The sequence below is a fragment of the Coregonus lavaretus genome (assembly GCF_964263955.1).
Source record: "Coregonus lavaretus genome assembly, chromosome: 12".
NCBI classification, from domain to species: domain Eukaryota; kingdom Metazoa; phylum Chordata; class Actinopteri; order Salmoniformes; family Salmonidae; genus Coregonus; species Coregonus lavaretus.
The window spans coordinates 51,397,020-51,410,634 of NC_139999.1; the positions used below are offsets into that span (position 1 = coordinate 51,397,020).

Here is a 13,615-nt window from a genome sequence, read left to right on the forward strand (position 1 = left end):
TTTGCACCGGCTTTGTTTATTTATTTGGCATCCCTGCTCTGCTGATACGATTGGTACCATTACTACCTTCTCTCATCAAGGGTAGCTGAAGACAAAACAAGCTAGACATGATGGAGCTCCCGTAAACATTCACAAGTGGATTTCTATAGCCTAAGAGCTCATGAGAATGTATTCTGACTCCAATATAAAAGAAGAATAACACATTAATAACAAATAATTCCACACTAGTTCCCAGGTTTTCACACCCTTCTAACGAACCGATACACGCACCCAGGTTTTGTTCGCTAAAATGTTATTGGGAAGTTGGATTCCTGTACAGACAGGATAACCTTTGTTCTGTAGCCCTCACGTGATTAAAGATCTCTTCTGAGGGCCCATGTACAAGTTTCCCAGCAACCGTGCCAGATAGAGTGCCTTCGCCAATACTTCTATTGTAAATACGGTGAACAGGCTACAAACCAATAGTCATGTCACTTGGCCACTTAACCATAGCACCTAACCAAGCAATAGTCCCCAGAACCCCACGCCCAGTGTTGAAACGTGGCAGGGCAGAACTTCCAACATTAACAGTTTTTAATACAATAAAGAAATCATAGCAAAGTAATTTTGTGCCATATGACATTGTGTTGGGTTAGAAATGTTCACATAAAACATAAATGTATAATATGGATCATGTAACTAAAATCAATCAGTTCACTTGGCCAGTAGTCATTTTTAATTGTCTCCTTGGTTTTAATACGAACAAATGGTTGTGTAACACAGGACGGTATCAAAGTGCTAACATGAACATGGATGCAGCCACGGGGTTTTGCATGGTCTCTAACACAAAGAAAAAAACATTTCATATGAGTCACTGTTACATGCATGTCATGTCAGTTCCATTTAAATCATTCATATAATAAGCCTTTTCCATATTTAGTAAGACTTCAGAGCCATTTATGGTTCCAAATGACATCTCATGCCAACAAAATACAATTCCTTTGTATAGTAATGAACAAAGAGCTGTTTTAACAGAAACATACAATATATCCTAGGTATCTGTTTGCCAAATGTTTAAGACTGTAAGTGCAAGAATCAATCATTCTTTAAGCGGTCCTTAACAAATGTTATCCTGTATTTGCTACACCATCTTAAAATCTATACCGGTTTGGTAAAAAACTCATAGCTCAACCATTTAGCTAGCTAGCTACAGTGTTAACATATTTTAACCTCAAAGCAGTTATACAAATATTTCACTTGTGTAAACCATTATAGTCAGCTAAAGTACAAGCGCTTGGGCACTGTGCAAGCATCAGCACAGTCGCTTATTTTGACCCATACAATGAGTTCCTCACACTCAAATCCTATTCCCCAAATACACAGTGTTATTTTTCTGCCAAGCCCCCAGTCCAGGAATTATAACTCAGAGTGAGCCTTGAGTCGACCTTTACCTTTTTTGCAAAAAAAATAAAACTGTAACAAAGTCCAACAGTGATTGTGTGAAACGTTGAGGATGGCACATCCATAGCGACTGATAGAGACCTCTAGCGGCCAAAAGCCCGTTAGCATGGGCAGCACCATTGAGGGCTTCCATGCTTCCGCCATTTTGAAGTAGTGAAAGTAGTCAACTGGGTGGGGATTCCTATGGGTTGTAGCCTCAATGACACTGCCCAAGCTGTCACAGATGCTATAATGGCACAGATATCAAGATGAGCCCTCCATCTATGTCAATGGGCACACCACATTATATATGATGCACATAAATGCAATGGATGGCCATTTGACATCAGTATATAGTGTTATAGATTCTAAGGGACAGGGTCTTTGGGAGAGACTGTATACACATACACCTACATTTTATACATCGAAGAAATAGTAAAGGTATCAGTAAAGCACTCTTCCTTACTGGCAAGCAGTAACTTTCACAAGGATATCCTACATCTAAAAGGATTTCATTACAATTACATATTTTGCTCCTTGAATTTACGATAACAGTATTTAACAATCACCAAAACACTAGGTTCTATCCTTGATGTTTTCAAACGCTAAATCATATCTTAAATTGGGAGGTGGAATTATGGATGTCCTGGACTTTTACCTTTATAAAAATTTGATATGATTCTCTCATATAGTAATGGACTTTCCCTTAACTTGCAAAACTCCATAATCAAAAAAAAGATACAAGTAGACACTAAAAGTTGTTCAAACTGCCTTCAACATGGTCGGTTCGAGGAAACAGTCCCTTCCTCTCAACCTAAGCAGCTCTGCATACATCTCTTCTCCAGTCAGTGGATCGGACAGGGAACAGAAGAAGAAAAATGGCTGAGTGTGTTCGTCTTGGTGGTTGGGTCATGTCTGGTTGTTTCTTTTTTGTTGTTGTTTCGTTACATTGTTGTTGCGCGTTTGCATGTCGAGACCCTTTTGCTGTTAGGGGATGCTGCCCTCTGCTGGTTGCCCTGGTGGCAGTACACGGCCCTGCACCTCCACAGCCGGTTAAGTCCCTCAGAGCAGCTTCAGACTTCCAGTGACGTTGTTCACCATCTCCTCCTCCCCGACAATGGCCAGGACGGTGCGCGAGCCAGCTTCCACCTGGCAAAAGGGGCGGAGGTCATAGAATTTAGACTAGCATCCTTGTGGGTAGGAGGTACTAGGAATAGGTTGTAACAACAAAAGTGTGTGGGAAGGCAGGGAAGACTAGGCATGAATTTATTGGATTCAATCTCAATAGAGAATCCCTTAATATTAATTGATGCAGACTGTTTATTATATTGAATGAATTGCATTTTTCCCCCTTGTCCTCTACATAATCTGTATTGTCTTTTACAGTGCCTTCAGAAAGTATTCACACCCCTTGACTTTTTCCACATTGTTGTGTTAAAGCTGAATTTAAATGGATTAAATTGAGATTTTGTGTCACTTCCCTACACACAATACCCCATAATGTCAAAGTGGAATAATGTTTTTTGACATTTTACAAAATAATTAAAAACGAAAAGCTGAAATGTCTTGAGTCAATAAGTATTCAACCCCTTTGTTATGGCAAGCCTAAATAAGTTCAGGAGTAAAAATTTGCTTAACAAATCACATAAATTGCATGGACTCACTGTGTGCAATAATAGTGTTTAACATAGATAATTTTGCATGACTATCTATCAAAAACAATTTGATTAATAAAATGTTTAATGTCATCTTCCTCAAATGAAGGGGATGATGACGCAATGTTTGGGAGAGGGAGCGAATGTGATTGAATTGTTCCTCAACTCGCGTCTCAGACACTTCATTCAGGATAAATGGAGTTAGCCCCTAGTTAGCCTGCCCCGGAGCAGGTTAGTTCTAAAGCATTCGTTGCCATATACATTTACCTGGCTAAAATGTGAACCTCTTTCGTGGTACCAGTTATCCCAAGTTGAACTCAGAGTAGACCAAAGTTATCTCGCTAACTCGTCAAACCAGAGGGGTATCCTACGTTCAAACTCAATACTTATCATAATGGCTGTGCATACCACTGTAAGCTGACACTTTAGTGTCACGTTGAACCGTAATGGTGGTGTTTGCCTGTGTGCAGGTGCTGCTGTGGAGCCACAATGTTGGTGCATGTGTCTGTAAGCAGGAGCTACTATAACTACGAATCCGTCGTGGTGGGGCTGTGTGCCTGTAAGCAGGAGCTACTATAACTACGAATCCGTCGTGGTGGGGCTGTGTGCCTGTAAGCAGGTGCAGCAGTGCTACTATAGAGCCGTAATAGTGGCCCATGGGTCTGTAACTAGGTGCTGCAACCGCTGCTGTGTAGCCGCACGTCTCACCTGGGTGCGTCCGGCGTCCTGGACCAGATACGTGGGCAGGCTAAGGCTCATCGCCAGGGCCTGCAGCTCCAAAATGTGAGCCATGTTGGTCCCCTGCAACGCCACCTTCTTCGCCCTGCACACCACACAAACATACATTTAGATATCCTGCTGTGGCAAACGTCGACAGCAGGTTGAGCCGGCGCATAGAACAGCCAGATAGTGTTATTGCCATTACCAGATGTCATTATGGTGTTTTAAAAGTGTCCGGCTTTCTTTCTCTGATCAGATCCAATTTGATCAGCAGTATGGGGTCTCAAGTAACATACAGGATTATAGTATTGCCCCTGTAAAGCCCTAATGAAAACAGGGTCCAGTCCAGACAGGTCCTTACCCGCCATGGTCCCACCTCCAGGCCATCTCCCTCCAGCTGTTCTTCTCCTGCAGGACCTGGTAGAGCCCTACGGCCGCATGGCCCACCTGCGCAGCCACCTACACAACACACACCAAACGCTTTCAGAGTAAGCAGAAATATAAACAAAAGTTTCATGTATTCGCTTTGTGTTTGATGTGCGATTCTCATTTAAAAACAACAGGGGCAAGCTGGGCCTTTGTGCGTCTGGCTGGAACAAACTATACCACAACAACCATACTAGCCGGACAAACTCTATGTAATGTTTTTGCACCATGGAATTTAGGGACCACAATGGCTGACTGTGATATTCCCGTCATGTTTCTACAATGTATGCATGTCTCCCGAGTGGCGCAGTGGTCTAAGGCACTGCATCGCAGTGCTAGCTGTGCCACTAGAGATCCTGGTTCAAATCCAGGCTCTGCCGTAGCCGGCCGCGACCGGGAGACCCATGGGGCGGCGCACAATTGGCCCAGTGTCGTCCAGGGGAGGGGAGGGAATGGCCGGCAGGGATGTAGCTCAGTTGTTTGCAACGCCAGGGTTGTGGGTTCGATTCCCACAGGGGGTATGAACAATTTTTAAATAATGTATGCACTAACTAACTGTAAGTCGCTCTGGATAAGAGAGTCTGCTAAATGACTAAAAATGTAAATGTGTTTTCTTAAACTGGCAAATAAAATCAATCAAAACAACACATTCCAACCCATGTCTTCACACTGACCTTTCCCACACCCATGGCCAGGTCCATGTTCACCACAAACACCATCTTGAACATGAGGTCGTCATCGCCTTCTTCCTGAGGGAACGAGAGAGAGAAAGAGACATTCAGGGTGGACTCAAACACAATACAGGAGAAGTAATGTACCAACGTGTACCTGTGCGGACTAAGGCTATCTTATGGGCACCTCATTCTCCAGCTTGTTGAAGTAGTACATGGCAGCCTCCTCAGCAGACACATTTCGGGTGTGCAAGAGTGCCTGCGGGAGGTAGAAACATAGAAAATGGCAGAAAATGTTGGGTGGATTAGCCATGTCAATCATAGCTATGGTACTCTATACAGTCATTATGAATGCATTGAAAAACAGATATGCCGAACCAAGAGAAAATTTTCATAATATACTGCAGATCATATCTCAGGAAATGCAAGAGAACCTGTATACCGTAAATTAACCCACCTGCTTGGCAGCCTCCTCTGGGATGTCCAGCTCTCGAAGCTGCTGCAGGTACACAGGGTTGACCTCCTGAGAGCCAGAGTCTGGGACTGTCTGTTGGTCGGAGGGCTCCATAGTTAGCTGGAGCGGGAGCACGTTGGATTAGAGTTAGTTTAATAAGGTGCAGCATTCAATATATACAGTACACCTTAGCATAGTTCTCCACAAGCTGTGTCTCAATCCCAAATTAATTTAAAAGACTGGCACCATGATGTTAAATTATTAACTTTTGGTGCTTGTATTTCCTGTTCAATTAGGATTGAGGCACAGCCAGAGCACCATGATTCATTCTCATCCTAGTAGACTAGCCATTACAGCATTCTCATCCTGGTAGACTAGCCATCAGGGCATTCTCATCCTGGTAGACTAGCCATCAGGGCATTCTCATCCTAGTAGACTAGCCATCAGGGCATTCTCATCCTGGTAGACTAGCCATCAGGGCATTCTCATCCTGGTAGACTAGCCATCAGGGCATTCTCATCCTAGTAGACTAGCCATCAGGGCATTCTCATCCTGGTAGACTAGCCATCAGGGCATTCTCATCCTAGTAGACTAGCCATCAGGGCATTCTCATCCTAGTAGACTAGCCATCAGGGCATTCTCATCCTAGTAGACTAGCCATCAGGGCATTCTCATCCTGGTAGACTAGCCATCAGGGCATTCTCATCCTAGTAGACTAGCCATCAGGGCATTCTCATCCTGGTAGACTAGCCATCAGGGCATTCTCATCCTGGTAGACTAGCCATCAGGGCATTCTCATCCTAGTAGACTAGCCATCAGGGCATTCTCATCCTGGTAGACTAGCCATCAGGGCATTCTCATCCTGGTAGACTAGCCATCAGGGCATTCTCATCCTGGTAGACTAGCCATCAGGGCATTCTCATCCTGGTAGACTAGCCATCAGGGCATTCTCATCCTGGTAGACTAGCCATCAGGGCATTCTCATCCTAGTAGACTAGCCATCAGGGCATTCTCATCCTGGTAGACTAGCCATCAGGGCATTCTCATCCTAGTAGACTAGCCATCAGGGCATTCTCATCCTTGTAGACTAGCCATCAGGGCATTCTCATCCTGGTAGACTAGCCATCAGGGCATTCTCATCCTGGTAGACTAGCCATCAGGGCATTCTCATCCTAGTAGACTAGCCATCAGGGCATTCTCATCCTTGTAGACTAGCCATCAGGGCATTCTCATCCTGGTAGACTAGCCATCAGGGCATTCTCATCCTGGTAGACTAGCCATCAGGGCATTCTCATCCTAGTAGACTAGCCATCAGGGCATTCTCATCCTTGTAGACTAGCCATCAGGGCATTCTCATCCTGGTAGACTAGCCATCAGGGCATTCTCATCCTGGTAGACTAGCCATCAGGGCATTCTCATCCTGGTAGACTAGCCATCAGGGCATTCTCATCCTGGTAGACTAGCCATCAGGGCATTCTCATCCTAGTAGACTAGCCATCAGGGCATTCTCATCCTTGTAGACTAGCCATCGGGGCTGCCCTTGACAACTAGCTAGGCAAGACACACCCCGTAACTAGCCAAGTGTTTCACTAACGTTAGTGAACTGATATCATTGCTAGCTAGCAACCTAAATCAAAATCATGTAGTTAGCCAGCTGCTAAATTGAGGGAGCTAACATAGCTAGGTAACGTTCGCTTGCTAACTACAAGGCACGCAACTAACGTTCGTTAGTTAACTATGTAACGTTAGACAATTACCGACAGAGTAGAGCAAGTCGTGTCTAACGCGTTAGCCAGCTATCTAGCTAGTTACTCATATCATGGCATGAAAGAGCACATTATCTCACTTACAAACTGGCAGCTCGATTGTGGGATGACATCTAACGTTAACTAGTTAGCCAACGGTGATCACAAGACACCGAGGTGAAATAATGTCAACCATGAAATAGAAAACAAACCATAACGTTAGCCAACCAAGCGAAGTTAGCTAGCTACAGTACCTATCATGCATTGTAACAATAATATGATTGAACAGCACGCGTTAGCTAATAGCTGATTGCGTTTTCTATATTGTAACTAAACATCGTTATATTTTACCTAGTTACCTAACTAGCTAAAATGCATTTGTCTGCTATGTATTCTTCTCCCTGCAAGTTCTAGCTAGCTAACGTTAGCTAGCTAGCTTACAGTGTAAAATTGCGCCAGCCACTCCTACCTGCGCTGCCTAGATAACTTGTTCGCGACCAAGTTAGCGACAATCCCCGTGAATTAGTGGGATGGGAGTGCTAGCTTGCAAACCAATATCCACGCTCTCCTTTCACTACGATGAAGCCAGGTTGTTGACTGCAGATTACTTGTTCATTCAAAGATGGGCGTTTTGTGGTTTTAGCTCTTTACACCATTTTAAGCACGGTTCGCTTCGAGAGGAAGAGGCAAAGCGAGAGGGTTTACTCCGCCCAAAATCTGTCCACCAAAATAAGACCACAAAGTGAGCAATTTTTGTATGGGGGTCATTGAATGTCGAATTTGGTCAACCGAAGATGTAATTGCTAATTTGCTACGTGAGGCTTATTCGATCGAATATAAGCTTCTTAATGGTTAGGTTGTTATGAATGCACTGATATAAATTGACGCACGTAACATTTTGGCAAAAACGTTATCTGAGTTGTGCCCATAGAGAATGATAGAGGCCTCTAGTGGCCAAAGGGCCATATTAGCATGGGCAGCGCCATTCTTCTTCTTCTTTAAGGTTTTATTTGCGGACTACATCCCAAAAGGTCTACTGCCACGACGTATTAGGGGGATAAAACTGATACTTGAACGAAAAAAATAAAACACACTCATATTATAAAAAAAATAAAAAATAAATAAGTCTATGTACTCCTTCACTGTACTCAGATCGCTACACAGGCTGTGGGGGAAGCATCTTCAGACAGTTTTCCCTGTGATGTTTCAGCTGTGAAATCCTGGAGATCCAATAACCTTTTAGCCGCTTTCACAATGATTTCCAGTTTCTTCAATGTTTTGTTAGTTTGTCCTATACAATTAATCACCTGTGCAATAAACACAACAAAATCAACCTTCTTCACGATTAGTGTTTCAGGATCTCTCAACTGACTGACATCCACAGACTGTTAGGTATCCACTGCCATAGCTTCATGATCTCTACTCGCTGCTTCAACAATTTTCACTGCCTCTGCATAGGAGACCTTCGACAGTCCTGTTCTTTCCTGCTTTGACCTCCTTCACCCTAACAGGGCACTAGGGGAACTCTGGAATGTGATTCCCATCACAATTGCAACACCTTGCATCCTCAGGCTCTTCAACAATTATATTCCGTTTGCAAACACTTAACACGTTGCCAAACTTGTACATATATGACATTGAAGTGACTTTTGTACATAAGCTTGCACCGCATATCTCAAATATCCCCAGCTTTACATGGGTTGGGAGAAATACCTCATCAAACATCAATAATACAGAAAGGCTTTCCTCCTCCTTTCCATTCACAGTGCGGGTTAAGTGACGTGAATCAAATCATGAAGCCTCAATATCCATCGAGACGCCGGATATGACACCTTTTATCGGTGCCCTACTCTGATAATTATAGCATTCCTCTTCATGCGTCGATAATCTGTACATCCACAGTGCTTTCTCCTTTCGACACACATGAAATCAACATCAGACCACTCCTGGTCACTGACTGACTCCACTTCTCCCAATGTATCCTTCACCATATGTGTGACCCAAACTGGTTTCCCCCAAAAAAACATCTTGCTCATTAAATGCCCTCCAACAAGGAATGAGGCATTATCATACTGAGGCTTATCTTGATTGACCAAAACATAAATAAATAATTAACAGAGTAGCAGCAGCGTAAAAGGATAGGGGGGGGGGGGCAGTGCAAATAGTCCGGGTAGCCATGATTAGCTGTTCAGGAGTCTTATGGCTTGGGGGTAGAAGCTGTTGAGAAGTCTTTTGAACCTAGACTTGGCACTCCGGTACCGCTTGCCGTGCGGTAGCAGAGAGAACAGTCTATGATTAGGGTGGTTGGAGTCTTTGACAATTTTGAGGGCCTTCCTCTGACACCGCCTGGTATAGAGGTCCTGGATGGCAGGAAGCTTGGCCCCAGTGATGTACTGGGCCGTACGCACTACCCTCTGTAGTGCCTTGCAGTCAGAGGCCAAGCAGTTGCCATACCAGGCGGTGATGCAACCAGTCAGGATGCTCTCGATGGTGCAGCTGTATAATTTTTTGAGGATCTGAGGACCCATGCCAAATCTTTTCAGTCTCCTGAGGGGGAATAGGCTTTGTCGTGCCCTCTTCACGACTGTCTTGGTGTGTTTGGACCATGATAGTTCGTTGGTTCGTTAGCTGATCCCTCCTGGTGACCGGGTTGGAGTCATGTCCAACAGGGTCATCAGGAGGGATCAGCCAATCGGGAAGAAGAAAATGGACTACTTCAAAATGGAGATTTACTCAATGGCACTCTATATGGTTGTGCCTGTTGTTCACTAACTTTACATAGCAGGCCTAGAAAGACACCTGATCAGAGTTCATACTTTCGTTTTTCAGGGAAAACATAAGTTAGATTGAAAATACTGTATCCCTGAAAACCAGATGTTAGCATTTTCTGGTAACTCCGCATCACTGAGGTATAATAAGAACTGTAGACTGCGTCCAAGATGTTCGACCATTGTTTTCAAGGTAATCTACTCATGTCTTCTCCTTCAATGAGGTTTAACGGCGGATGGCAATATATTATGTATTACTGCCACCAACTCGACTGGAATATAACTCCCTTATAGTTGTAAAAAGGGAAATAAATCAAATACCCTACCATCTAACCTTACACTCGTTAAGAACTCACCACCCTACTCCACTATTTAAACCTATCTAGTCCTACCTCAGGCCAACAGCCTGAAAGGACGGGACACCACCACTCAACACCCCCTGTAACTCTTCTGACGTCAAATCCCGTACACCCAAATACTTCTCTGCAGCTGCCACAAAAAACTTTATTTTATGCGACTTACAGTGCAGTTGATAACCATTAGTATGAATGCTAAAAAGCCAATCTTACTACACGCGAATCCTCTCAGGATCCCTCCCCCTTGACCAATCTTCCTCAACTTTCTTCACTGCCTCAGCATACAACACACTCTGCTCTACTCTAACCCTGGTAACCTCAACCTGCCTCTCTCACACCAGACATTTCTGATCCCCAGCCCCATGGGCACCCCTACAATTAACGCATGCTGCTTCTTTACCCAATGCTACACATTCCTTTGTCTCATGCCCTTCTGCTCACTTCTCACACCTAGGAACCTCCCTCCTACACACTGCTGTCACATGCCTATAAGCTGGACACCTGTAACAACGTAATGTATTTGGCACATAAGCTCGTATGGAATAACTGAAATATCCTAACATCACTTTGTCAGGCAAAGACAACATCAAAACTCAAAAGAACAGACAATTACTCTTGTTTCACCTCTCACACCACCCTGTCTGTCGCACCAAACGACGAGCATCACAAAACCGGGAATCTTTCCCTTCAGTTGATCCACTTTCACATTTACCGCTACCCCAGTAATCCCTCCTTTCAATGGCGCCCTTTTCACATCTCTTGTCCCAATCCGTTTGGCGTGAAGCCCCTGCTCCCTCTGACCAGCAGAAACACAAACAATCACAAGACCACTTCAGGTTACCTTCACCGATTCCACAGCACCCAACTCCGTTTTCAACCACCCTGAAACAACAAATGGATAATCTACTCATGTTCTGGATTGTATCTGGTTTATACAGACCAACATCACATGAACACTAGCATTCAGTGCGCACAGGGAGCAGTGAAGATATAATCCAAAAACATGGCAGACATTGGATGAATATAAAATGTTAATATCTTCGGCTGTAAGTGATTCATTTTTTTTAATTATCAGCCTCAGCGACAATTATTTCAATAATTCAATGGATGTTTTGTGCACAAAGGTGATGCCTAAAGTGTCTTATTAGGAATTAAAAAATATATGGCCGTCTATGGAAATTGTCTTTCTGGGCTGTGCGTCAATTAAACTGCAGTACCGAAGCAACATTGTAGGTGCATTCGAAACAGTGCTTCTAGACAGGAACCCTGGCCCCTTGCTCGGCATAGGCAATAGAATAGCGTATCTGCCCTCTCCTACCCTCTCATTGGCAAGAATGGTCCCTCCTCATGCCTGCCTTCCATCTTTGAGGACATGTATTTCCATAGTTAGAGCGGTCACTTGACCATCTTGCCATATAATAGATCATATTTGGGTCCTTTTCCCGTTGTCACTTTTAAAGCCCCCCCCCCCCCACACACACATCCAGTTCTGCACGAATAATGGGTCGTGTGAAACTACATACAGTGAGGGAAAAAACTATTTGATCACCTGCTAATTTTGTACGTTTGCCCACTGACAAAGACATGATCAGTCTATAATTTTAATGGTAGGTTTATTTGAACAGTGAGAGACAGAATAACAACAACAAAATCCAGAAAAACGCATTTAAATTGATTTGCATTTTAATGAGGGAAATAAGTATTTGACCCCTCTGCAAAACATGACTTAGTACTTGGTGGCAAAACCCTTGTTGGCAATCACAGAGGTCAGTCGTTTCTTGTAGTTGGCCACCAGGTTTGCACACATCTCAGGAGGGATTTTGTCCCACTCCTCTTAGCCGATCTTCTCCAAGTCATTAAGGTTTCGAGGCTGACGTTTGTCAACTCGAACCTTCAGCTCCCTCCACAGATTTTCTATGGGATTAAGGTCTGGAGACTGGCTAGGCCACTCCAGGACCTTAATATGCTTCTTCTTGAGCCACTCCTTTGTTGCCTTGGCCGTGTGTTTTGGGTCATTGTCATGCTGGAATAACCATCCACGACCCATTTTCAATGCCCTGGCTGAGGGAAGGAGGTTCTCACCCAAGATTTGACGGTACATGGCGTCATCCATCGTCCCTTTGATGCGGTGAAGTTGTACTGTCCCCTTAGCAGAAAAACATCCCCAAAGCATAATGTTTCCACCTCCATGTTTGACGGTGGGGATGGTGTTCTTGGGGTCATAGGCAGCATTCCTCCTCCAAACACGGCGAGTTGAGTTGATGCCAAAGAGCTCGATTTTGGTCTCATCTGACCACAACACTTTCACCCAGTTCTCCTCTGAATCATTCAGATGTTCATTGGCAAACTTCAGACGGGCCTTTATATGTACTTTCTTGAGCAGGGGGACCTTGCGGGCGCTGCAGGATTTCAGTCCTTCACAGCGTAGTGTGTTACCAATTGTTTTCTTGGTGACTATGGTCCTAGCTGCCTTGAGATCATTGGCAAGATCCTCCCGTGTAGTTCTGGGCTGATTCCTCACCGTTGTCATGATCATTGCAACTCCATGAGGTGAGATCTTGCATGGAGCCCCAGGCCGAGGGAGATTGACAGTTATTTTGTGTTTCTTCCATTTGCGAATAATCGCACCAACTGTTGTCACCTTCTCACCAAGCTGCTTGGCGATGGTCTTGTAGCCCATTCCTGCCTTGTGTAGGTCTACAATCTTGTCCCTGACATCCTTGGAGAGCTCTTTGGTCTTGGCCATGGTGGAGAGTTTGGAATCTGATTGATTGATTGCTTCTGTGGACAGGTGTCTTTTTATACAGGTAACAAGCTGAGATTAGGAGCACTCCCTTTAAGTGTGCTCCTAATCTCAGCTCGTTACCTGTATGAACGACACCTGGGAGCCAGAAATCTTTCTGATTGAGAGGGGGTCAAATACTTATTTCCCTCATTAAAATGCAAATCAATTTATAACATTTTTGACATGTGTTTTTCTGGATTTTTTTGTTGTTATTCTGTCTCCCACTGTTCAAATAAACCTACAATTAAAATTATAGACTGATCATTTCTTTGTCAGTGGGCAAACGTACAAAATCAGCAGGGGATCAAATACTTTTTTTCCCCTCACTGTATGTTCCTCCGTCAGAAGTTTCTGAAAGTTTCCTAACTTTGTTGATGTAGTTTCCCATGCATACTTCTTAGTCACTTTATGACCCTCCTCAAACTGATTTGTTTTGCATATGGTGTGTGAAGGCATTAGGTAATGTTAGAGCGATTATTTCTGTTCATGACTAAGTGATGGGCCTTCCAGTCCTCATTTCCATACACTGATCTGAAAACAATTAAACAATATCATGTCAGTGCAGACAAATGAGGAAACAAGCATAATGGACTGAAATTCACTTCACTTCAAAACA

The 13,615-nt window shown here is 43.9% G+C and overlaps 1 protein-coding gene across 1 annotated transcript; it reads right to left on the reverse strand.

The window, feature by feature from the left end:
- Positions 1-697: 697 nt before the first annotated feature.
- Positions 698-8,008, reverse strand: LOC311138024 (putative peptidyl-tRNA hydrolase 2). Its single transcript, XM_084172673.1, has 7 exons — positions 7,560-8,008; positions 5,349-5,465; positions 5,079-5,150; positions 4,895-4,969; positions 4,156-4,253; positions 3,783-3,897; positions 698-2,568 (listed from the first exon to the last, which is right to left on the reverse strand). Exons 2-7 carry the CDS (start codon positions 5,457-5,459, stop codon positions 2,482-2,484), a joined length of 558 nt encoding a protein of 185 aa, XP_084028799.1. The 5' UTR covers positions 5,460-5,465; positions 7,560-8,008; the 3' UTR covers positions 698-2,481.
- Between the last annotated feature and the right edge of the window lie 5,607 nt (positions 8,009-13,615).